At 42.8% G+C, this 27,231-nt stretch overlaps 1 protein-coding gene across 3 annotated transcripts in view; it reads right to left on the bottom strand.

Annotated features, from left to right (window-relative positions):
- Atp10d (ATPase phospholipid transporting 10D (putative)) overlaps positions 1 to 27,231 on the bottom strand; it is an 87,147-nt gene that overhangs the window by 2,225 nt on the left and 57,691 nt on the right. For 2 of the 3 annotated variants that reach the window (XM_021654650.2, XM_021654649.2), the window contains 11 exons: positions 24,818 to 25,439; positions 24,180 to 24,286; positions 22,567 to 22,693; positions 20,606 to 20,790; positions 15,547 to 15,853; positions 14,134 to 14,210; positions 13,462 to 13,587; positions 9,317 to 9,517; positions 4,854 to 4,934; positions 3,619 to 3,723; positions 568 to 755 (listed from right to left, as the gene is read on the bottom strand). In XM_021654650.2, coding sequence (XP_021510325.2) covers positions 568 to 755; positions 3,619 to 3,723; positions 4,854 to 4,934; positions 9,317 to 9,517; positions 13,462 to 13,587; positions 14,134 to 14,210; positions 15,547 to 15,853; positions 20,606 to 20,790; positions 22,567 to 22,693; positions 24,180 to 24,286; positions 24,818 to 25,439 — 2,126 coding nt within the window. Of the gene's footprint in view, positions 1 to 567; positions 756 to 2,124; positions 3,148 to 3,618; positions 3,724 to 4,853; positions 4,935 to 9,316; positions 9,518 to 13,461; positions 13,588 to 14,133; positions 14,211 to 15,546; positions 15,854 to 20,605; positions 20,791 to 22,566; positions 22,694 to 24,179; positions 24,287 to 24,817; positions 25,440 to 27,231 lie in introns of those variants that run through there. The other variant, XM_060380729.1, reaches the window with a different exon arrangement.

The following is a 27,231-nucleotide window of genomic DNA, read 5'->3' as shown; positions in this document are numbered from 1 at the left end:
ACTTCTTTCCTTTTAGCATGAGACGGGCATGGTACACTATACCAATAGAAGAGGGGAGACTTTTTCAAGTGACAAGGCCATGAAGCATTTGCTCTTCTGCCTTTGCCATATGTGACACAGCATCAAGTTTCATCTTCAAACAGGCATCATCAAACCTCCTTGACATGGGACTTCCCAGTCTCCACAACTCTGAGCTAGCACATTTCTGTCCATAAGTTACCCGGTTTAGGCATTCTGTTATAGCCGTAAAACACAGACCCGAGGCAAGGGCCCAGGGGATGGCAGAGCAAATGATAGGACCTGGTAGGTCCTCAGATAGTCCCATGAAGGAAAGTTTCCTTATTCCCGTGAACTAACAACCAAATTAAAAATTTCCAAGACAGAGAAATACGTCTTCGCTCTCTTAACCTAGTCCTGTTTTATGGTACAACAACAGAAACCACTATTTTAGCTAAAGCATAGGCTGGCGGCCTCGCTGCTGAATAGAGTGGTCGCCATCCATTCTTCATAGTTACCTGAAGTCCGTGATTTCATGTTCTTACTCTCTTGAGCAAACAAACTACGTACCTGGGCAGAAGAGCTACACAGGTTGTAAGGACACAAACTAAGTAGAACACTGGGTCCAGCATGTGCTCCTGCATAATCCAGTAGGGGTTGGATGGTGGGTTGCAAGTTACGCACAAGGCCCCAAAAGCCAAGGCAAAGAAAAAGTAGGACACGAGGCTCCCAACAATGACCAGCATGTGGATCCAAGTCTGCAAGACAAGAAGGGCCAGGAAAGGAATGCTTGCTGCTGGTGCATTACAACTGGGCAAAAACCTGCTCCATTAAAGGAACAGGGCATCTGAGACCTTACCACACAAGCCCTTGAGGGAAGAGCATCATTCAAGAGTGGCTCATGCGAGTGTTTGAATTCTTCACAACTAAATCAAAAGTCCGTGGGCAATTCTGCTGGCTGGTTTAGTTTGCACTGTCCATGTACCAGGAGCTGTTTGGATTTCCTTGTTCATTTTTACACTGTCACCCATTCATTTTTTTTTTATACAGTCACTCACTGATTTGATTAAGGCGTTACCTTACTTACTTATGCTTGCTTCCTTTATCCTTTTTTCTTCCCCCACTTCCTCCCTCCCTTCTTAGGTTCTTCCTTTGCTTGTTTCTTTCTTTCTTTTTTGTTTTTCTTCTCAACCGTCCTACACTATATTTGATCTTTATTCTAGGTTTGTTTCCTCTTATTATGTGCTTTTGCAAGTGAGATTGTGACATCACAGCCCACAGTCATAAATGAGTTGACATAAAAAAGTGAATGTGGGTAAAACAGCCCAGGAAGAGGGAGGTGGCCAGAACACAGTGAGCAAGGGTGCGAAGGACATGCAATTCCTGAGCTCAAAGTGACTGGAAAGGGACTGCCCTTCACTAGCTCATTGGATTTTCTCGTTTGTTGAATCATGGTTCCTCAGTGTAATTTTCAGAACATTTCTACTTGCTTAGGCTCTCCAGAATGAACTGTGTTTTCAATCAGTGAACCACAACTGGTACACATGATGTGCCAGTCCCTTTGGAACACACAAACCTCAGAGCCTGTGCCATGTATCCTGACGGGACCAAAAGTGTCTCTTAACAGTTGTTTAAAAGTTAAACAGATGTTCAAAGGAGACCAAATATTACTGCTTTGGAATTTTCTTCCGCCAACCTGGTAGTTGCATATATGAACATTTTATCATATTCAGGGCTTACGTGATTAAGTTTACAGATCATTATGCATAAGAAAAGCAAATGATGCCAAAAATAGATATCTGTTTCTACTTTATAACTTGTCAAAGATAATTTGATAATATAGCACTGTATATTTTAAACTATAACCTCACTCAATGAGTTCCTGTCTGAATTCTGATATTTACCCTGATGGTAAATATACTCCCAGAATGATCACATATCTGCCTCCTTACTCACAAGGGACTTTTAAACACTCACTCTAACCAGCCTTTTCTCTGACCCTGGTTTACGTAGTGAACAAACAGGCATGAGCCTTGACCTCGCAAAAACTATAATTTGATGAGGAAGATAAACATGGATCAAATAATCCTATGATAAATAAATAACTATAAATTATTTTTAGGATTATGAATAAAGGCAAGATAATAAAATGAGATAATGGATGATTCAGGAAAAGTTTTGGAGGGAAAAAGTGCATGCTAATGAGCTAAAGTAATATTCTGAAGCTGGTAAAAGTCACAAATAAAACACGTGGTGGTTTGAATAGGAATGGCTCCCAAAGACTCACGTGTTTGAATGCTTGGCCACAGGGAGTGGCACCGTTGGGATGTGTGGCCTTGATAACATAGGTGTGGCCTTGCTGGAGGGAGTGTGTCACTGTGGGGCTGGGCTTTGAGGTCTTATATACACTCAAGCTATGCCCAGTGTAGCAAGCACACAGTCCCCTCCTGGCTGCTACAGATCAAGATGGAAAACTCTCAGCTCCTTCCCCAGTACCGTGTCTGCCTGCGCGCCACCCTGCTTCCCACCATGACGATAATGAACTAAACTTCTGAACTGGGCAGCTGAAGCCGGTCCCAGTTAAAAGTTTTTCTATATAAGAGTTGCCGTGGTTGTGGTGTCTCTTCACAGCAATAAAACCTGACTGAGACACAAAGGGAAACCTAAAAGGATCTCCACTAACAAATACAGTAAGCAGCGAGGTTCTGACGTGACAACAACCTCGATGCATCCGAGAAGCTGGAAGAGGGGTAGCGTGGTGCCAGCCCTTGAATAAAGAAAGGAGTGTGACCACAGGTTAAGCGTCTCACTGTGAGAGGTCTGATGAGCTGTGTTAGGATTTCCAAGTTCATGCCAAGTATAATAAGATATAAAGAATCTTTGCTGGGAGGAAGGGGGCTACAGTTGGGATACAAAGTGAACAAATTGTAATGATCAAAAAAATAACAAATTTAAAAAAGAATCTTTGCTGGAAGAAATCAGAAATATATTATCACAAGGGCATAAAGTCATCATTTATTAAAGTCAACACAGCGGGGTTATGGCACAGAAGGTCACTGACTTTAGTGCAAAGCCTTCAGCTTGGTCTTAAAGCCTACTCAGCACAGATGGTGATTTTCTTGTCCACCGACTCACACCTCCATGAAATACCTACCAGTGACAGAAATAAAGACACAGAGAGGTACTTTTCACTTTCCCTGGACTCGGCATCATGGTGCTCTCAATTTTGCCCTGAATGACCTTTTTTTTTAATTTTTATTTTTTTATATTAATCACAGGTTATTTACTTTGTATCCCAACTGTAGCACCCTCTCTCATTCCCTCCCAATCCTACCCTCCCTCCCTCATCTCCTCCCTGCCCCTTTCCAAGTCCACTGCTAGGGGAGGTCCTCCTCCCCTTCTAGCTTATCAGGTATCTTCAGGACTGGCTAGTGTCTTCCTCTGTGGCCTAGAAAAACTGTTTCTCCCTGAGGGGGGGGGAGGTAAAGGAGTCAGATAGTTCCTGTTCCCCTTTTTTTCCACAGAATCATTGCTCTTGCCAGCATTGCGCTCACAGCCACGGAGGGCTGGACAGCTCCACTGCTAACAGACAATAAGCCCGAGCAGAAGAAACACACTCACCAGACTCTTGCTTTCGATCACCAGATGGAGGAGAATGATGAACAGGGCTGCTGTGTTCAGCGGATTCCCGAATGTGAAGATATCGATGTCAGAGCCCTGGTAGGTCTACACGGAGAGAAAGACAGGCGGTGAGCATGAGGACCGACACACACTTGCTGGTTAACACCATGTCACTTAAAAGTTCAAATGTGGTCAAGGCACTGGACTCGAAATCCAATGGAGTATTCTCTGTAATAGTTCTATTAACTAATGGTCACTTAGGAAAAACGAATGTTTCCAGAAAAGAGACTGACACCCCCAGGTAGACTATCAATCCGTGTGTTGAACTCTTGGGTGGAATTCCTCTTCAATCTGAATAATAATTGATCTTCGTGGATGCTTCTGTTCAGACACAGGCAGACAAACGTGTTCCGCCTAAGAAATCACTGAAGTTGCAGTTATACCCACCCTAAGCTTATACCTGTAGGTAAACATCCCTCCCGCCCACCTACGCATCTTGAAGTCCTTCCTTCTGCCTTTCCTCGAGGGATACAATTCTCTGTTCTCCCAGGCCCGTTCCTGAATGCACTTCCAGTTGCTTTGCGTAAATTCCTCCTGAACAGTAATACAGCCAGAATATTTAAGGGAGCCTACTTCAGGTAATTTAAGCTGAACAAGGCACAGAAACTGTCAGCTGAACGTGAGTCACTGATTTCCCTCTCAGCGCTGTACTCTGTCAACACACTCCGTGCTCACACACTTCTTTCTGGAACAAGGCTCAGACAGGCAGATTCACCATGTCTATTGTGCACAGTGAGCTTTTAAAATGAACTTTTACACAGTCTTTGCTTAGTTCCATTTCTTCCAAACGTATTTGTAAAATGTGGTTTTTAGTAAGTGTTAAAGATATTCCTTGCAGGCACTTACATTTTCTATTCTGTGTGTAAGCCTGACAGAATTTGCCTAATGCTCACCAGCAGAAGCTCTTATATTTCTGGTAGTGCTCCGTGATTTCTGGCTAGTTCATTTACATGGCTGGAATTTAAATTTTATTTAAGCCACTGACAAAAATAAGTAAACAGTTTTTAGTGTTAACCAAGAGACCCAAGGTAATGCAACTAGGTACTTCATTGAGTCCATTACTAGCATATTGTTAGGGGTTATTAATCAGCCAATTAACAGTCAACCAGAGGCTGGTACATAGACAGACACATCATTGATTCACTAACGGCAAGTATACTGAGCAAACGACTTACAAAATAAGGCACAAAGAAGCACACCAGGCTTTGATAGAAGGCGTCCAACAAGGTGATCCAGAAGGTGAGAGGCAGGTACGCCTGGAAACAGAGCACACGTTGGAGAGGGAGGGTTAGTGCGAGTAAAAATCCATTCCTTCATTCTCTATTTCACATTGCGTGGGGGAGGAGGGACGGCAGTGAGGGAGGACACCCTCGCAGTTGAACGTGGCGGGGAAGGCAACAAACTGCAAAGGAACTCTTAATCAACAGCCTTGATCCATTTAAAATTTAACTTTACTCTTAGCTTTTTGTGAGAGTTTTTCCACACTGATTTCCAGAGTGGCTGGACCAGGTACAGTCCCATGAACAGTGGCCGAAGGTTCCCTTTTCCTTGAATCCTCTCCAGCATTTGCCGTCAGCTGTTTGGTTGCTCCTAGTCATTCTGACTTCATGAGATGTATGAATATATACATGTAGATATATGTCTGTATGTGTGTGTAACAGTAACAACTAAAGAAAAAAAGGTCATGGTTTTGAAAGGAGATGAGATGGGATGAGAGGAATTGGAAGGAGGAAAAGGAGAAAATAACATAATTATATTTTAATTAAAAATATACTTTATCATGGAAAAACATATGTGTAATCATGTGTGTATGTGTACACATGTATGTGTGTACATATGTGCATGTGTTCACACATGCACATATATTCTGTATTTTTGTATAAACATGTACGTGTGTGTTTATGTGCCTGTGTGTATATGCATGGTGTGTGTTGCCTCTCCTTGCGACTGATTCAACTACCCGGTCACACATGTTAAGCATATTCTGGATCTATTTTAATACCTAAAGAAGGATCGCAGTAACTTTTCATGTCTACTGATCAGAAAGTGCTATTCAAAAACTTACCCAAATGCATCACTTTTCTTTGCTTACACTTCCTGCCATTACCACCAGTTCTGTTTATGAACAACTGGACAGCCATCTTACTCACCCTCTATGCTGCTCCTTGGTAGCCTCAACACAATCTCTATATGTTATAACATGAGCACAAAATGTCCTCCAATCACCTTTTGCCTTGCAAACTTGGTACTATTTTGAGAGGTTTTGGAACCTAAAAAGGTTTTGGAATCTGGCCTGGCTGGCAGAAGTAGGCCAGTCCAGGTCTAGTTTTATCTGCCCAAATGCTGCATCTTTGACTCACTGTACACCATCTCTTGTCGCTTGTAACATGACCAGCCACACAAATAAATAAATGAATAAATAAAACAAAAGAGGAAAGGAAAAAACTGTAAGGTAAAATAAATCCTTCCTTAGTTCATTGGGTATTTGGTTACAATAATGAGGAAAGCACTAAATAAATAAGTAAATAAATAATAGAGCTATAAGGCTAGCAGAAGGTTCTCAGAACAAGAAATAAAATGGCTAGTAAAGAAGATTCCAAATCCTTGGCTATCAGGGAAGTGCAGATTAAAACCAACTTATGATTTTATTTCACATTAGTCAGAATGGCCATAATTAGAAATAGAAATGACAGCAGATGGTGGTGTGGATGTGGGGAAAGGGACATCCTTATACACTGTTGGTTAGATTACTGCAGTCCACTTAAAAAATTAATCTGGAGGTTTCTCAGAAAACTCAAAATGAAACAAATATATGATTGAGCTCTCATACTTCTGGGCAAACCCCAAAGGACTTTACATCCTACTTTGGAAATACTTGGAAGTCCATGTTCATTGCTGCTGTATTCACAAAAGCTAGAAAATAGAACCAACCTAGATGTCCATCCATTGAAGAATGGATAATGAAAATGTGGTACATGTCCACAGTGAAATATTGCCCAAACGTAAAGAAAAATGAAATCATAACAGTTGCTGGTAAATGGAAGAACTTCAACAAGTTATACTCAGTGAGGTCCACCAGGCTCAGAAAAACAAATGTCACATGTTCTCTCTTGTGTAGATTCCAGTGCTGACTCTTGCTTTGTTTGTTTGATTTGGAATGCATGTGGAAGCCAGGTAATGGTAAAAGGGACACTGGGTAGGGGACACTTACACTTTAAAGAAGCGAACTTGGCAAAATAAAAATTACTGGGAGTAGAAAGATTCAAACATGGAAGTTGGTAGGGAATAGAGAAATGAAAGGTTGGGAGGAGGCTTAGCCAAAATGAGGGGTGTATGAAAAAGCCATGAGGAAACCTATGATCTTGAACACAATTAAAAAATATAATAAGAGAAGAGCACAGGAGACATGAAGGAACGGGGGGGGGGAGTATTCTCTGCATTAAAGAGTATAAATGGGGATGGGGTGGGAGACAGGGAGCACAGGGGCTAGGGGCTGGTTTAGGCATGACTGAAGATGTATGAAGATGCCTTAAGGAAACCCACTACTTTATAAGCTAATTTAAAAATATAATGTATATTTTTAAAAAGGAATTTGAACAAAAGTACCTTGCATGGGCAAACAATGCTGCTCCCAGAAGGTGTGGTTTGCTAACTGCAAATCTCAGTGCTAGGCACAGGATACTTGCCTGTGAGTTCTTAGCCATACAGGTCCCAGGGGTACCCAAAACAACAAAGGCTGTCATCATTGGTCTTGGCTGTCACCACATTTAAATGGTAAGACCCTATTGCTGAAGAGACCACTCACTTTGGAAACAGAGCATAGATAAACCAACCTCAACTGAACAGGAAACTTCTTCCTACTGACTAGCTTACACAGTGCCACAAGTTGCTCTGCAGGCTTCTGGAGGAGAAAAAGAAACCAGTGATCATAGCCAGCAATAGAAAACGTGAGCTACAGCATCCAGCTGCGTGGCAACAAAGCATTCACTCGTGCAATGGTATCATGAGAGTTTGGGGGTAACCGAGGAGATGTTTCATGCCTGGCACTGTAAACCTGGGGAGATCCTGGGACCTAGCTGGGAACCTACGGTTGTCCTGTTAAACAGCCATGCCGTCAACTTGCATTCTAAACGTTTGTGTTTATACCCACAATCTCATGCCGCTGTCAACTTTGGTCAGAGATAGCGTTAATAGTTAATGCAGGAACTCTCAGCTGACTTAACTGCCAAGTGTGGATGAATTATCTGTACCAACATTCCCTCACCCAAGGCTCGGAGAACATCAATGACCAGGTAAAAGGAATGTAAGAGCTGGTGAATGGGAAGGGAGCTGCAAGGCCAACTTCCAGGTGACACTGCAGTTGCGGGCACCACCTCGCAGCGGCTGGTGTTGGGTCCACAGTATCAAGCCCATCAAAACTGCAAAACAGACGAGGGAGGGATCCCTGAGGCTCCATCCCTGGCAGAGGAGCTATGGAGAGCAGTGTTTGCTGAGGAGGTCACTGTACTTTGGGGACAATACTGCCAATGCAGGCCCATACCCATGTACACATGGCATGGGTGTCACTAATTGGACTGAGGATTTTCAGTAACAACAACAACAAAGAACAAACGGAAAACATGAAGTGAGAACGCTAGTGGAAGGTGAACTGAGGTGATGCTGAAGGATACGATAAAAATACATTGTATAAGTGTACACAATATATACACATATGTGTGTATGTATATGTGTGTGTGTGTGTGTGTGTGTGTACATACATATAATTGCACAATACCAGCTACTAGGTTTTCTAAAAATATGTCAGTTCCTCGTTGATCAAATTGCCTTTTTCTAGTCGCTCCAATGATCCCTAGAACATTTCCATTCTAACTGAAGTTCCTCCCCAGACATATCAGGTCCAGCATGTTCTTGCCACTGGTTACATTTCCACTGGCATTCCACAGCATGGATATAGTCAGATCTATTCATTTCCTCCAGGCTATCCTCCTTGCTAGGAGCTCTTTCTTAGGCCCCCTACATGACTGGTTCTAGTTTTCCAAATCCTAAAAGTCACCTCCTCGCAGAGGGACATCAGACTAGCCTGAAAGATATCTCCAGCTTGTCATTTACTAGCACAGACAGCATCATACAAAGCCTTTATCAGAAAAAACTGCTAAGGTGTTTTGGTTCTCAAAATTGATCGCAAGGTTCAGAGTGGAACTGTGGGTCTTTTATTTAAAACAATGGCTCAGACAAAGCAGGTACTCATGACATGTATCTTAGGTCAATTAGCTATTCTTATTAATGTCACTGTTTTCTATCCAAAGCTTGTAGAAAGAGAAAGGGTCGTAACCCTTTTGCGGGGAGGCCACATATCTGATATCCTGCATATCAGACATTTACATTACAATTCATAACAGTAACAAAATTACAGCTATGAAGTAGCAACAAAATAATCTTATGGCTGGGGATCACCACAACATGAGGAACCATATTAAAAGGTCACAGCATTAGGAAGTTCGAGAGCCACTGGTACAGAGCACTGAAAGCAACCGAGCACATTAAATACTCCTACACTATCCGGGTCTGGCTGACTGGAGGCATGCTGGCTTCCCCACGGCATGCCTCTCCTGACACGTGCGTCTGCTTGGGTACTTACCTCTGATTGCTGGCCACTCTGGTAAAGTTCAGGCAGCTGCAGGAGGGTCTCCGCTGACACATCTTTCTCCAAAACACCATAAATGATGGGCGGAACAGATGTGAAGAGGAGGTTGAAGAAGATCAGAACCCAATAGTCAGTCATGGATGTTCCTGAAAACCCACAAAAGAACTGGTACCAGAAAAGGAGATTCACATAGGCCTGAGGACAAAAAGAAAGACGTTCAGATCTTAGAGGCATCAGTACACTTGAACAGACTCCTATACACTGCGCTTCTGGGCCCTGTGCCCTCTGCCTCCCCACAGCTTTATCAACCACAGATGGAAGAACACAGCAGGCCAAGTCGTTCTTTAATTTTGTTTTGTTTTTAAGGAATATCTTATTAAATTATACACATGCCAATGATCTATACATACTATATACTATTCTTTTGTTTGTTTGTTTTTGTTTTTTTTAAGACAGGGCTGTTCTAGATTCACTTTGCAGATAAGGCTGGCCTCAAACTCACAGCGACCCGCCTGCCTCTGCCTCCCTGAGGGCTGGGGTTACACGCATGCGCCCGGCTGCTGGCACTATTCTAAATGAGTCACAAAGAATTACTTTAGTCTTCATAACAACTTGGTAATTACCGTTGCTCCCGTTTTACACATAATGAACTAAATATTTCCAACCCCTTAAAATACAAATAGGCAAATCTTAGTCTCTAGTGTGATGGTGGTAGGAGGGGAGTTCAAATGGTGAAGTTATTAGGTCACGGTAGAGCCCGTGGAAATGGAATCAGAATTCCTATAAAAACAGACCTTTGATGGCTTTCCCCTACCCAGAGAGGACATAGCCAGAAAAGCTCAGTACCAAAGCTCAACCACACGCACTCTCTGATCTCAGACTTCTGGCTCCTAGACTGCAGGAGATTTCCATGGTTATTATTGTGGCACTTCATTGTTGCATGCTCAATAATCTAAGCTACTGAGACCCACAGAGAATAAAACATTTGCACCAGGTTACCCAGCTACTTGTTTGCCATGGAAGCGGCAGAGCCGTAGCTATTTTCACTCTAGATAAAGACAACAGAAGCGAATGCCTGGCCAGGAGAAGGCTCACCACACACTTTTCCGCCTCCCTGCCCAGTTACGGCCCTAGTAGTCACATGGAATGGTGACAACAGAATGGGCAGCATCCAGCTATCTTGAGACTGAGAGGTTCCCAAAGCATGGGATTCGTACATGAGGACGTGGCTGCCCTGGGGGTCGGTCTTTCCCCTGAGCACTGTATCTTAAACTTGGCCAGTACAGGAAAAAAAAAAAAATCTTTGCTTTCAAGCAGGGCAAAGGGGTGAGTATGGAACTCAGGTCCCAGAGGATGTTTCTAATTTCAAGATTTCAAATGTTTGTCATTTTCTGAACCTCTGTAAATTCTGGTTTCATCCTGTATACAATCAAAATTATATTACCTCAGAACTAACTGCCAAAAACAAGTTGGGGAGTACTCATAACCCGTAAGAAGCTGTGTAACACATATTAAGATGTCGGGCTTATTATTATTATTATTATTATTATCATCATCATTATAGAAGTTTTGGCTTCTTTAAAAACTCAGTTAGTTCGTATAAACATGTTTTTGTTTTAATCCCAAGTGTGGGATTCCAATTGGGTTATAGTTTGTCCACAGCTATTAACTGTCTCATGCAGGCTGTGGCTTTTGTCAGCTAGTAATCACAGGCAGTATGAAGAGGGGTGTGGTCTAGGCTCAGAGGACATAAAGTGAGAGCTAAGAAAGAGAAGGTGCGGTGTGTGGTGTTGGCGTGTGGCATGTAGCAAGAGACCAGAGAACAAGATGGTGTGGCTGTTTGGAGCAGACAGACGGAGAGAAACAGAAACACTTCGGGGCTCACTGGCTTGAAGAAGCCTGCTGGCTGAATCTGCTGTTGATGGAGATTGGTATAGAGCCCTAAAAGAACCCATTGACCCCAAACAGCTAGGAGAAATGGAGGGGCCTCTCTCCCCACTCACCTTCTTTTTCCTACACAGTGCTGGGAGGTTGAGGCCTAAACAGCCCAGATAAAGTAGAGTTTTCAAAATGAGTGCTACTTATTATTATTATCGTAAAGTTTATAGCTCAGCTGGCCTCAAAGTCCCTATACTTCCAAAAATGACCTTAAACTTACTTTACTTGTGTGTGTGTGTGTATTGTTCTATAGGAGTATGTGCACACTATGTGCAAGCACAGACAGGAGGAGGACATCAGGACTCTGTTCTATCATGTTCTAGCTCACTCTTTGAGACAGGGTCTCTACTGGACCTGAAGCTAGGCTAGCAATCAGTTAGCCTCAGTGATCTTGTCTCCATCCACAACAGTGCTATGGTATGGGAACACTTGAGCAAGCCCAGCTTTTTAGCGTGAGTCCTGGGGAACTGAACTTGGGGTATCTCCTCCACCCAGCTCTTACTGACTGACCCTCATCCCCGAAGTCTGACCTCTCCATTCAGGGTGTGAAGATGACAGGCATGTACTATCACACAGGCAATTTGTGTGGTGATGCGCGTTGTGCTACGGAAGCATCCTTCCAGCTGAGCTACAACTTCATATCACCCAGTAGCAAGATACTGTGGTCACTAGCCCCATGGATTTACAACAGCACCCTAGCACAGGGCCATACAACTCAGAATAAACACCTCTAGCATTCATGGAGAAGCTCTATGGTCAGTTCCTCCACATCTATCCAGTTTGGATACACGTAGTTTGGGGCATTACTTTGGGTGTGAATCAGAGCATTCATTAATATCTCATAAGCTGACCAACATCAAAGAAACAGTCTTTGAAGTTAAGCCACTTCAAAGACTTCTGGCCCTTGCCCAGTTCTCTGTGAAGGGAGAAGGCCTCCTCTCTAAAAGCCCTAGACTACATTTCTTGAAATTTTCCGTGACAAGCCAGAGATTTCTCCGGGTAGAGACATTTGATATTTCAAATATGTTCGTAAGGTATCTGAAGGCCCTTAACTTTGAATAAGCGCTATTTCGATTCAGAAAGAACTGAGAGCTTCCTAGGAAATCATTGAAAAGCCCACCCCACCCACAAACACAGATCTAAATTACACATCATGGAGATATCCTAAACAGGTATTTCAAGAGTAATCCACTGTATTTCCACTACTAACATGCTATACTTTTAAAGACCAAAAATGAATGCACTCTAAAGAATATAATGTAATTGCATAGTCAACCTAGAAGAATCAAATGAGTTGCACTAAATCAGCATGAGTGTGTAAGAAAGAAAACTGAATCCCCGTATGTTGCTATATGCTGTAATCCTAGCAACGAGCTGAAGCAGAAGGATTTCTCCAACTTTGTGGTGAACCTGGACTACATAGTGACTACCAGGCCATCCAGGGCTGTGGAGCAAGACACTGCATGAAAGAATAAAGAAAGAATAAAAGAAGCAGAAGGAATGAAGGAAGGGATTGAGGGAAGCATGGAGGGAGGGAGGGAGGAAGGAAGAGAGAAAGGAATTTAAATGAAACACTGATGATTAGACAACAGGATTTCCAGTTTCTGATTATTCCAACCAATAATCCCACTAAAGTTTCATGACCACAAAATATCTACTAAGCATAAATAGACTTTTATGGGCTGGGTAGAAAATCCTTGCAGTTGGGTTTTCATCTCTACCCCTCCTTGATATACTACAGGAGTCATTAATTAGGAACAGTAGATTTATTTACTTATAAGCAGTAGATTATTTCCCTATTTATTTATTCATTCATTTATTTACTTATTTGCCATCCCTAGTACCACAGAGGCAAACCTTTTTATTTTCTCCCGACAACCTGAAACACTTCATAATCCTGCTTGTGACTATCTTGTCAGAGAAGGCCAAAAATTGGATTTTAAATGAAGCAGTCAGGACTTCATGGCATGCAAACGTACAGGGACGAGAGTGTGCTGACAGATGGACAGGCCTAGCAATTTGTTCCTAATAGCTCAAACATAAGCGCTCCCAGATTATCTCTTGGAAGACACTGTAACAGCTTCCAGCTTTTCTCCAGATACCAAGCACAGCGAGGTAGCATCCTATCTGTCCTCCTCATCCTTGAGGCAACCAGAAGGTTGAACTGGAGAGGAGGTGGCAGATTCTCAGCAGGTACATACCACATTCTTGTAGAAAAAGTAGAGAATCATGTTGGAGAGTCGCGTGTAACACCAGTGCCCATGCACGAGGAGGAGCTTGCCGAGATGCCTGAACTGGGAAATGGCGAAGTCACTGGCCATCACTGCCTGTGGAGGCGACAGGGAGAGAGGAGCACCTTGAGCAACAGAACATGCTGGAACACACAAAGCCTAGCAGGTACAGCCTGACCATTAGTAAGCCCAAACCAGTTAACTTACCTTCCAGAAAGAAAGACTATACATATACACATACATACACAAAGAGAGACAGGGACGGACAAACAGGACAGACAGACAGAGTCACATCTTTCTCATTCTCATTCTCTCATGTCTCCTTTCCTTTCCCTTCCCTCCCAGTCCTCTATATTTTTTCATGTCATGTACTCAAATGGCAGTAGATTTTACTTTCAGTGAGAATTTAACAAAGCTATCGCATGCCTACAAAGAAAAATCTTACGATGTACAAAAGCTTTTTTAAGTAAAGAAAACCTGAACACAGAAGAAACTAGCCAGGGCCACATAACATTCCAATGGCGGAATGGCTGAAAGGCTTCTCTCATCCCACAGCCTCCCTGACCCATGGCAATTTTAGCACGGAGAAGGTTCCCCTCAGCAAGCAGATCATGTCATGGTCCTTGGGAGTGTATGACTCACCTGCATGCCTTCTTGACCTGAGACGCCGATCCCAATGTCGGCCACTTGGATCATGCTGACATCATTGGCACCATCACCTTCATGAGGCAGAGGGAAACATGAGACACACACAAGGAATAAATATGTAAACTGCAGACCGAGTGGCGATTGTTATTTTATTTACATGGCTGTTCTGCCTCCACGTGTGTCTATGTGAGGGTGTCAGATCCGCTGTAAGTGGAATTACAGAAGTTGTGAACTGCCATGTGGGTCATGGGATTTGAAACCTGGGTCCTTTGGAAAAGCAGCCAATGGTCTAAACCACTGAGCCATCTCTCCAGCCCTATAGATATTGTTTTATAGCTCTTGTCTAAGGATGTTACAAAAATGCCACTCAAAACTACTCATTGAATGGATAAAATTTTTCATATTCCTAAATTTAACTTTTCTAAAGATTGAACTCTTACTATTTCCCAGTTCTTACCTAAAATTCCATTCACCGGGAAATAGTAAGAGCTGGAGAGGACAGGGTCTCCACAAGGAGAGCAACAGAACAAGAAAATTTGAACACAGGGAACTTCCCAGAGACTCATACTCCAACCAAGGACTATTCATGGAGATAACCCAGAACCCCTGCACAGATGTAGCCCAGGGCAGTTCAGAGTCCAATTGGGTTACATAGTAATGGGAAGAGGGACTGCCTCTGACATAATCTGATTGGCCTGCTCTTTGATCACCTCCCTCTGGGGGGGAGCAGCCTTACCAGGCCATAGTAGAGGACAATACAGCCACTTTTGATGTGAACTGACAGACTAAGATCAGAAAGGAGAGGAGAACCTCCCCTATTCGTGGACTTGGGGAGTGGCATGCAAGCAGAGGGAGGAGGGAGGGTGGGATTGGGAGGGGAGGAGGGAGGGGCTTATGGGGGGATGCAGAATGAATAAAGTGTAATTGATGAAAAATTTAAAAAGAAAACCAAAATCTGTATGTAAATCCCATAATGAAACTCATTATTTTATATACTAATTTAAAAACAAATAAAGGGTAAAATAATAAAAAAAAAAAAGAAAAAAAAAAGATTGAACTCTTGAGGTTTTCAGTTCCATGTTTCAAAATGACTAAGTTGATCTGGAGTCTAAGATATGACCCAAAGAATATTATCACACTGTTCTCTGCGCTCCATTCCCAACACCAGGCTCACAGTGGGTGATCAGAAAGGCAGGAAGGGAGTAAAGCAAAACAGACAGACGGTAATGGAGAGGAAAGACAGTACAGCAGGAAAAGAAAATACAGAATATATATATATACATTATATATACATATATAATGTATATATATTCATATATTATATAAAGAAGAAAGCAAAGGATCAGCCCCTGAAGTTATACAAAGGAGGATGCAGGGCAGGGTCTCCACCCTCCCGCCTCCACTCACCAATGGCCAGGGTCATCACATGGAGATGGTTCCGAACCAATTTCACCACCTCACTTTTCTGAAGCGGGGTGGCTCGGCAGCAGACCACTGCTTGACACCATGCCGTCAGCTCAAGGAATTGCTTCTGCAGACTCTCCTGCAGGACAAACTCCAGGGTCTTCCCGGTGATAACAAGTCCTGCTCGTCCCGAGCGCCGGGGGTCGGGAGGCTGAGGAAGGACCTTTCTTGGTGATGCCGGCTCCGGAGAGGCTTGAGTTCTCTTCTGAAGTTCTTTCAGAATTGCACTCATCAGCATCCCACAGGCATCCTGGAACAAAGAGGCAGAGACGGTTAACCTTGGGGCACCGCTGGAAAGCTGGCTCAATTTTCCATTTTCTTTCTTTAGCAATTGCTGGACCGAGGCTGCCTTGGGTAGTGAACCACAGGTTACCGTCAAAGAGCCCACTTCGTAACTTTTCAATTTTGCAGCTCTTGCGTGGGCTTCTGCGTCCAGGTGAGAAGGCAGAAGCACCTCAGACACAATTTTGCAGCTAAAATGTCTATGCTTGCTGTAAAATCCCGCCGTGTCGGCCGCATCCCCTCTCCAGAAGAGCCCTCGGGGCTCAGGCCATCAACCTCTAGTTGTTTGGCTTTACACAAACACATCACCTCCCTAAGCATCAACTCTCTCATCGGCAGGAGGCCACGTGTTACCTCCATCCTAACACCACAGCGAGGACCAACGGAGATGCAGACGTCAAAGGCAGTGACTAACGTTTTCATCTTCTTTTTAACTAACATAATCCACCCAGAAGCAGCTGCTGAGAAAACACCCTGAGCTTGGGATACATCCTGGCTCAGCAGAGAGGTTTGGGTCATGTGATGCAAATGCATGCCCTCTCAGCAGAAGCTGAACAGACTGACACACTATTATTATAGCTGTTATTATTATTATTATTATTATTATTATTACATCATTATTCTTATTTGGTTTTTCAAGACAGAATTTTTCCACATAGCCCTGGAACTCACTTTATAGACCAGGCTGGCCTTGAACTCAGAGATCCATCTGCCTCTGCCTCCCAAGTACTGGGATTCTGATTGGTGGCACTTTTTTTTTTATCTTTCTCCTTTTTGTTGGTGATTTTGTTATTTGAAATAGCTCCTAATTACACTGTTGCTAGTGTCCCTAAACACTCAACAGCTATGATGTACATTACCAAGAAGTTGCTGTGTTAAGTACACTCTTTTCAGGCATGAATTTAGGGTGAGGCTACCCACACATTTAATTTGAAGGAATTCACAATAAATATTAAAGAACCTATCATGAGAAAGAAACACATATGAAACGATGCTGTGTTAGCCAAATGATCAAAGGCATATAGGAAGTAAAAATTGTGACTCTGCCTTAGGATAGCAGTCACAACTGAGTAATTCAGGTTCAAGGTAACGCTATAAAACATAACTCCACCAAAGTGGGAAGTGGTTGTTTATATATAATGTGCAAATCACACTATAATACAGAAGGATCTTGAAGTAGGAGATACCAAATCCAACACTTGCTATTACTTCACACTTGGTAAGAAATGACAATATTGTGGTGTCTCTGCCTATAAAACGAGTTAATATGCCCTTGTTACAACTGTCAGATGAGACCATGCATAGAAAGCCTCTCAGCGCTTCTAATGAAGATTACAAATATGAGGTTATTATTCTTGGGAGAAAAACTCTGTAAGCATACAACTTAAATGAACGAGCAATCTTGAGATGTCTCTGTGTTTCTGAGGACTTGATAATGTGAACATGAAAGGAAAAAAAAAACAAAACCTTCCTATGATGCAGGCTTCTGAGTGGATACAGTTTAGCCTTAGTTTTGCCAGTAGTGAAGTTCATAGAAATTTATAAAGATGCCACATAAACACGACTTTCAGGTATCCAAGGACTCACTGGCTGCCCAGTGGCTCCGAGGATGTTATAGAAGTAATTCACCGCAGGACTTTGGGGTTTGTGTTCTCTGGGTCCTTTTTAGCTTTTAAGGAATCCTAAGGAATGGAGATTGGAAAAGGGACTTATTTACAGATTAGTGACTAAACCAATGTTCAAGAAATAAATCAAATCATGTCCATTGTTTTCTTTTGAGCCATATACAAACCTCACATGTAGGAAGTTATTAGTAGCAACTACAGTCAATTAGATGTGCGCTCAATACGTCTAGGACTGGTGGTTCTAAATGCCTTCCAACGTAAACTGTGTATTTATAAATAAATTTTATAATCACTCTGAGTTTTACAGAGTACCCAAGTCAACAGATTAAAAATATTTACTGTTTCTAAAAACCTAGAAGAAAGGGTTTTACATGTTTTTATCATAAAGAAATGAGAAATGGTTGAAGAGGCAAATATATTGAATATGATTTAAACATTAGAGAATCTGTACATAGACTGAAAAATAATATCCCATTAATAGGAGTAATTTTTTTTATATCTAATATCACCTAAAAATAAGTTTAGTTGGGCTGGAGAGACAGTTCAGTCAGGAAAGTGTTTGCACACACACAAACTAAGGAGCTAAGCTCAAGGCCCAGCGCCAGGGGAAAAGGCTGAGCTTAGGAGATGCTGCTTATAAACCCAGCAATGGGGAAGCAGAGACAGATGGAAACAGACTGCTCCCTGTAGCTTGCTGTCAGACAGATGCAGTCCAATCAGCAAGCCCCAAAGCAAATAAGAGACCCTGATTCAAAACACAAAACAGTAAGACAATAGATAGATAGATAGATAGATAGATAGATAGATAGATAGATAGATAGATAGATAGATAGATTAAAAAACCAACCAAGCAAGGTATATGGCCCCTGAGGACCAACATTATAAATTATAAATTGACCTCTGGCCTCTACACGTACATGCACACTCATGTGAAGGAGCACACGCAGCAGGCATGTATGCACACACACGTATACACACTTACTTAATTTAAAAAAGGAAATATGCAGAATATCAGCACTTATCAGCATGCCAGTTAGAACACTAGCTCATTGATCCACTTATATTTATTATTTCCTAGAAATGGAACAATTCTGCAGCAACCTTTCGCTCCTGGCAGCACTAATATCTGAACAACAACAAAGATTTTGGTTGCGTGTGGGGCTGTCTGCACAAGGTACAAGACATCTGGCAGCATCACCGGCTTCTGATAACTACAAACCAGCAGCATCCATCCTACCCCAAGTGCGCCAGCCAAAATGCCCCCAGGTCTTGCCAAGTGTCCCCTGAGGAGCAAAGTTCCCTTTGGTTGCAAAGAGTGATTGACACGCCCGACCTGAGTGACGCTATGCCCCGCTTCTCATGCTGACACAGATCATCACGTCTGTTCTCACAGACACAGGAAGCACTCCCCCCGACACATGCAGGGAGCGCTGGGCCCACGAGGCATGCCGAGTTATGCTTGGTTTCCCGTGCATGCAGGTTGGAGCCAACTGGAAGGACGCTTGAACTGTCAGTGGACTTTCTCTGAGGGACAATTCCATTCTTTCATCTTTTCTGAAAGGCTTCCGCGTTGCTTGAACGTGTAATAATGTATTACAATCTAAGATAAAAGTTTTTCCCAGCTAAAAAGCTCTACGTCAAATTAAGGACACCAGTAATTAATTCCTCTTTTTTTTTTTTTTTATTTGTTTGGGGTGTGTGTGTGTGTGTGTGTGTGTGTGTGTGTGTCCTGGCATATCCATGCCATGGTGTATGTGTGGCAGTCAGATGACAACCTTCAGGAGTCAAATCATGGTCTCCTCCTACCAAGTTGGTTCCCGGAATCTAACTCAGGCCTCAGGCTTGGCAGCGGCATTTCATCAGCACTATTTGCCTTTTTCTTTCTTTTTTTTTATTTTATGCTTACCAAATCTCTCAATAGACACTGAGACATTTAGCTTTTTTTTTTTGGCACTGCTGCAGAAGCCCTTCACAGAACTGATGCCAGCAGGAGACCTTTCCTTATTTTTGTTCCTAACTGCATCATGACATGGGTGTTACTGTCTGTGACAGGCAGGGAAGAAGAGGCCGCACTGGGCAAGTAACCCCCCACCAGATATATACTTGGTCAGTGGCAGATAGATATTTCACGAGCCACTCAGACCATATCCATTTTGAGTCAGAGATGATTCTGCCAGTTGATGGTACTGGGTGCTAGCTGGTGGTTCTGCATACGTCCCCCGGGGCTGCTACAGAAGCGAACCCAGTCCGTGACGGATAAGGACAACTCTCTTCCTCAAAACGTATCACCGAGCTGAGTATCAGTCTCCAGAGGCTGAGCCACAAAACGGCTAGCCAAAAGTGACAGCCTGTGACACCAGCTCAGAATCTCACCCCACAAGGTGTCTGGAGAAGGCATCGCAAAGTAAGGATGCTGTGACAGAATGATGTGACTGCCTGACTTTCACGAGGGAGGAGGCAGGAAGTGCTTTCAAGCAAAGAAAACAGGATGCGCACACCTGCGAGTATTTCGCTCTCTTAGAGCCTTTTGTGAAATACCCATTTGACGTATTCAAATGTCCATCCTAGTGCTTAATGGTAGGGGGGAAATGGGTGGTTTAAAATCTTTTCAAGTCCTGCCGTTTTAAACAAACTCTGTCCCCTTCATTTCTACAAATGTTGGATGCTCTTACGAGCACTACCTAAATTCACCACTAGAGGGCAGGATTATGCTGAGAGCCTAATTTTAAAATGTATCATAAAAATACCTAGTTACTACTTCCCTTTAACTTAAAAAGGGAAGCAGGTTCCAGTCTCAAGATTTCACACATACTCTCATTTTTGTCTGTTTTAACATACAGTGGGGGGGGGGGATAGGTGGTGCAAAATTAAAAAAAGGAAGTTCCTTCTAATGCTTGTATTCATCCATGATGCCTCTGAATCAGGCTTTTAGAAAAACTATGGCACCCTCCCAAATACAAGCAAGGTCATTCAGCAGCTTAGAATCATGAAGCTGCAGGCGACTGGCTTTTCTTTCTCCTTGCCTGCGTCAGTCTCCTGGAGCCCTACGGGCTCGGGGTTTAAAAGCATATTTGGCTCAGCGGCGGGGTGCATACTTTACTCTGAGTGTTGAGGGTGAAGAGCTTGTCATCCGGCTCCAGGAGTTTGCATGCATAAGCTATGTTGACAGCTGTCTCCTGCTTGTCCCCTGTCAGCATCCAGATCTTGATGCCAGCTTTGTGAAGAGCCTCTATAGACTCGGGGACCCCCTCCTGCAGACGGTCTTCGATGCCAGTAGCACCTGAGAAGTAATTAAAATGTAGTTAAAAAAAAAAAAAAAAGGTTGCTTAGAAACCAGAGCCAGCAGTAACTCACTTAGCCATTAATTGAATCCTATCCATGGACCATTCAGTCCTGAACTATATGAACTGCAGACCAGACATAAGATATAAAGAATCATGGAATTTATCAAACATGCATTCTGTTCCCCTCAAGGAGTTTATAATACATGCAGTCTCCTTTTGTCTAGTATTCTTATCAACAAATTCAAAAGCTGATTCACCTTTTCACATACATAAGCTTGCCCTGAATTTTACAATTTTATGAAACTCCCAGGATTGAGGGTAGGCTCTTAAAGAACACTCTTATACTTAAGATACAAGGTCTGTTAGGGATGCTCTTTCATAGTGTCAGTCCACAATGTCCTTTTCTGGAACAACTGGGTGGAGCCAGATGTGTTTTGGAATCCAAGTTTTCTCACCAGTAATGCCGCAATACAAGTCTATTTTGTGATACCTGTTAGTCAGACATATTTAAGCTTCAATAGAAAAACCTGCAGGTTTTCATGCTAATTCAAGTTAATTTATACATTAATACTAAAAATAGCGTTACATCACACTGGGTTTGATTTTGCTGCCAAATGAGTTTTGGCTCTAAGCCCACAGAGCCTTATTTCCCTTGGAATGCAGGTGAGGAAGCAAGCCGCTTCCATGGCCATAAAGAAATCATTAGCATGTGAAAGGGAGCACGGCTACCCGACAGATATTAAATGAGATTATTTTTCCCCCTGAATAGAGGAACGGAGCTCAGAGGCAGCTCTCCCGGTGTATTAAAGCGTCAATCAGAATCCACATCTCTGTGCTTCAAGGCAGCACACTTCTGAACTTGATGGCTCTCGGAAACCCCTCAGGAGGCTTTCAGCCATTCCACTGTCACGGTCACGCACACGACCTACAGCCCTGGAATTCCTGGGGACATGGTTCTGACCCCAGTATGGCTTTGGGTTCTTTGGGTGATTCCAGGCTCAGGCCGACCTTATACAAGAGGCACTGTATTTGTGCAATTTGGGTTGGAATCAGGAAGGGGAAGAAAAATAGACTTGGTTGGATCACTTAAAGGCGTAGAAAAAAGGACACGGAGCCTATATGTAGTGAGAGACACCTGAGTTTCTTGCTTTTCAGTTCACGCTTAAGGCTTTGAGTGTAAATGAGCAGCAGCATTACCCTGTGCCCTAATTCTTCTAAATAAGATACGTTTGTTACAAAGATTAAAGAATCTATAAACAGGTATTTCAGATGTTACCCAATTCCTTGCAAGACACTTGCAAAACCCTTCTCTCAGACCAGGATGTTTGCTTGGGTTTGTACTCTACAGTGGGTGTTTCGGTTTCACAGCTTACCAAGGATGTCCACCCTGTTCCCAGGACTAATGAACTCAGTTCTAGTTCGCTGAGGTGGAACATGGGTCTGGTTGCTCTGGAACGTGGGAAGAGATCAGAACGGACAAGCTCGGTAGAGCAAACTGAGTGGTGGTAGCACACACCTTTATTCCTAGCACTTGGGAGGCAGAGGCAGGTGGATCTCTGTGAGCTCGAAGTCAGCCTGGTCTGCAGAGCTAGTTCCAGGACAATCAAGGATACACAAAGAAAACCCTGTCTCAAAAGTAAATAAATAACTAACTTAATAAATAGATAGATAAATAGATAAATAAGATAGATCAAAGAGGCTAAAAGGGACTAAAGAAGAATACATTTAGAGATAAGATTCTCTGCTCAGGTAACACAGCATCATTTTCCTACCAAGTAATGTAAGCTTGTTCTCTAGTCTCATGGCAGATTCAACCAGCAATTCTTCCCTGTTGTCAATGCTGGTTTCAGCTAGAAAATGATCCCTCAGCCACTCTGCATACTCAGTGTCACTCATGACCTAAGAGAGAGAGAGAGAAAAAAACGACACTAGGAGGCAGAGCATGGAACCTTGCAATGTCCTACCAGGACTGACTCTGGCCAAAATCCATGCCCACAACATTGTTTCTAAATTTCACCCTCTGCACACAGTTGTGGTCTGATCCATACTCCCTCACCAATCACATGGACACAAGATCCCCAAACTCTGTTCAGATGAACGTGACCCGGCTGATAGAGAGCAACTTAGTAGTTCTGGGAAATTTGAAGCATTATCCTTGGTGAAAGCGGGTCAGCCTATTAAACCTAAGAACATAAGAGGGTGGAATAGGCCTCCTGTTGGCAGTTAAATGTGGGAGAATTCTAATGGTGCAGCTAAAAAAATGACCTCAAAGTTGTTCACCCGAGGCATGCCTCAGCCAACAGCCCTTCAGATGTTTTAGGAGTAGCTCTTAATGTGAAGCTTCAGAAAAGGTAACAAGAGAGCCACCCTATAGAAAAGGCAGGAAGGCCTTTATTCTAACAAACTTAAATGCAACTCCTGGAGAAGGAGCCGATGTCTTCCTATCTTTGGTTGCCATCGGGGTGAATCTGTATTTTAGGTCTTAAAAGCAGGGTTGAGCAGTGAGGGCTAAGCAATTTTTCTCTTAGACGTTCATTTTTGCCTGCAAGGTAAAGTGATTTGGGAAAATATGACATCTATTGGAATATATTTAAGTGAGAAAGCAGTTGGTTCTACCTTCAATCCCTGCCTCTCCCTACAACTAGAGGCATTTGATCCTTCATGTGACTATTTGATGGGGTCTCTTGGAGGTCCACAACAGAGGAAGTCCTAGCTTTTCCCAAATATTAACTAAGAACTAGAACACATGGAGTCAGTGAGACGTTTTGGCAGTAGCAGCCCCCGAAAGCACTTCTTGGACTCGGCTTATTTCTGGCTATTTAACTTTTCATTAAGAAAGGACATACTATTCCTGAAGACTGTTTTCCACAAGGAGTAATCAAAACTGGGATAAAACCTAGCAAGTGTACTTGGAGTGAAAGAACATAAGAAAACAAGCCAAACAAAACTACCAAAACTTTACGAAAGAAAAATGAAAGTTGCTCTCTGGACGTTGTTTATGTTTGTTTGTTTGTTTGTTTGGGTTTTGTTTTTGCTTTTTTTGCCCAACTCTCATTTAACGCTAACAAACAGACCGTGTTAGATACAAGGTTCTCAGGGGAAGATAATAACATGTTGGTACTTTTACCTCTAGAGATACAACTGTTTACACAAAGGCCAGCTGTACTGAAATGTGTGAGAACTGTGAGAATATAACACTGAGGTAGCCACCAAAATCCTTTGGGGACAGAATCCTAACCCAGTCCCACACAGATTGGAGAGGTTAGTCTGGGGACTCTAGTCTGGGGTACTTGTGTTGGGAATGAGGTCTCATATGCACCCATTTTCAGGAATGAGGGTTAAACCAGGAGAAGGAGCAAGACTGGGGTGAGCTCAGCAGTCTCACCTTCTTCGCTATACATAACGTCCGCAGCCCCCGCTTGGCATAATCATCCAGGTGGCTCTGGGTTTTCTCCCTTATTTTCAGCTGTTGTTTTTCCAGATTTGTTCCATCTGAAATCATGAACAGAAAATCATTATTCCTGCCAGCCTGCCCAATTAGACTTTTCTTCCTTTGAAAAAAATGACAGTTTAATCCATAATAAACAAAAGGCATTTTCACTTTGACTGTCAAATGTGTGTCTAGGAAAGGAACACAGATGCATAATTCACTTTGATCCTTTCCCCCTGGACAGAAAAAGCACAAAAGCTTTGATATAGACGCTTCCATGATGGGTCAAACCTTCCTGTCCTCTCGGGGCACTCCTCCCTTGCTAGAACACAGGTTCTTCCTGCATTTCACACAGTGACATTAAGCTTCTCTGGAACCCATAAAAAGGTATCATGGTGCCCATTTTCCCAAAGACCAAACAGGTGACTCTTCAAGGGCACAGCTGACAACGGATTTCAGATGTAAACAAGCCAGGAGCTCTGTAGGTCCGAAGCCCCTCTACCTTCCCACCCAACAATAGGCAGCACTTTTCCTTTTCAAGTTTGACTTCATGAGCCCTGTCGATCACCACCATGGCGGCTGTGTAAACCTACCTGGGGAAGCCACTGACAGCAGCTCCATGATTACAGAGTCAGCGCCTTTGGTATACACCACAACTTGTTTGGAAAGAGGATGCCGGACCACGACTGACATTCTTTTCCTTACCGAGTCAAAGGGCAGGATGTGTAAGAGCTGAAATGTTAATGAGCCCAAAGCAGCAAAGTCCACCATGACCTGCTCTGGGGTCCGAGACTGTAAAGTGCAGTGGTAAGCCCTGGCGGCATACACCAAGGCTGCTTCATCTGGACTCTCGGCTTCATAACACAGGTTGGAAGCCAAGGACAGGGGTCCATTTAGGGCTGAGGCTGAGGCTGAGGCTGAGGCGGCGGGGAGTCCTATATCACTGTTCTGTGCTTCGGTTTCTGTACAGCAAGCTGAGTTACTGGCCTGAGGGCTTTCACCCATCTGGGAAGATGCATCCTCTATAGGAGGGGACAGTTTTGTTCGACTAAAGAAAGAGATTCTGCTCACAAAGGCACAGGGAGCCCCAGAAGTTGGTTCCTTCCCACTGGCAAGGGACGGTGAACTTGATCTCCGGACAGACAATTTCTGGAAAATGTTTTTAATCTCTTCCAAGGACTTGATGGGCATTCCACTCAGTGAGGAGAGCCCAATCTAGGAAAGACAAGAGAAGAAGGTCTCAATAACAGGTCTAAAATTGGGTCCTCACAATTCTCAGGTCCAACGGGGGGGGGGGTGACATATGAAAGAACCATCACTGTCTTAGCTGTCCATCTGCTTTCTCCATAGACATTCCATAGCAAATAGGAAGACAAACAAAAGCCAACAGAGGAATGGATGTGACATGTGACGACATTATACATTTCTGTACCTATTCAGAAAGATTTTGACAAATGAAAACAAAAGATAAAATATGCTAATATTGGGTTTCCTCCTTATAGAATTCTTTCCAAACTGGGGTGCGGTAGTGTATGAGTTCAAGGCTTGCCTGGTCTACAGAGTGAGTTCCAGGGCAGCCAGCACTATATTGAGAAAGCCTGTCTCAAAAACACAAAACAAAATGAAGAAATTTACATGTATAAAATCTATAATCTTTATTAGCACAGCTTAACAATAACATTTACGGGCAAATTGAACCGAGCATGGTAATGCTTGCATATAATCTCTGCCCTTGAAAGGCAGGGGCATGAGGGACTCAAATTCAAAGAAGGCTGGCTTACATAATGACACCCTGTCTCAAGGAATCTATTATGAAACAATTAATCACCATTAAAATAAAGATGCAAATTAATTAAATATTCAATATCAAAACAAAAACATCTTCTTGAAATATATTTTAAATGAAGCTTATAGAGCATGGACATATTGTTAGAAAAGCCCAACGCTTGTGGAGTATTACCAGAAAAGAATAGAAAACAGTAAGAGAGAAATAGAAGAACAAATAAGTCAGACCACACATAACACTAAGACCACTGGAGGAAATTAACCAAAAGGCTAGCATTTTTCTCTTTTCTTTTTAGAGTCTGTAAAAGGCTGCTATCTTGACAGTTATAACAGAACAGGCCAGAACACAAAAGTCAGTTGAGAGGGACTTCTCCGCACCATCACACGCTTTAAATTGTTTACTAGTTTGTTCTTGTTTGTACCTTGTCTTCTTTTACACTTTTAATATCAGTGATCAAGCTTACAGTTCCATGCCTATCATGAAAGATCACCCAACCATTTCTAAAATTTGCTCATTCAGAACTATGTGGAGAATGTAAACATTTTTCTTCACAAACTGACTTTCTGAGCACTGAAGGGCTCTTGCTGGTCAATCTTTGTCATTATCAGCAACGCAGATGTAAGGCAAAGTGTGCGCCTTGACAGGATGAAGTCTGCATCTTGCAGTATGCTCCCTTTCTCCCACTACCCTAAGAATCTGGGAGAAGCAGGGACCTTTGATGCCTCCAAAGATCTTATTCTAAGCAGTAGAGAGTTACGTCCTCTAAAAATAAATCAACAATACTTTATAAAAAGAAAGCACCAAAAACAACAAAAACAAACAAAAAAAACCTTTGAAAACAGGTATAAAAGATGGTGTAGTAGACTTTTTTTTTTTACTCCCATCATTTATTCTCCAATTGCATAATCACTTCTTCTAGAGCATCTTTTTAGGCAGAACCTTGTAAAATACAGTAGCTGATCAGGTGCAGCTTAATTGGAAGTGAATTACTTTTATGTTAAAGTTCCCACCTCTGCAGTTGCCAAAAGAAAATGATCAGTTGGAAAATGAAAATTTAATTGGGTTTTGCTGTAAATTGAATTTTAAGTGGATGTGTGGGAAAAGCAAGATACACCAGGAGCCTAGCATACCATGACGGATGACCAGGCTCTACTGAAGTGGAAATGAATTTTCCATGAGCTCTAAGGTACAGCTAGAGTAAGGAACTGCTGAATCCTGGCA

This window comes from Meriones unguiculatus, chromosome 3, assembly GCF_030254825.1.
Source record: "Meriones unguiculatus strain TT.TT164.6M chromosome 3, Bangor_MerUng_6.1, whole genome shotgun sequence".
NCBI classification, from domain to species: domain Eukaryota; kingdom Metazoa; phylum Chordata; class Mammalia; order Rodentia; family Muridae; genus Meriones; species Meriones unguiculatus.
The sequence above is the reverse complement of the archived record's forward strand: the minus strand, read 5'-3'. Positions and strand labels throughout refer to the sequence as shown.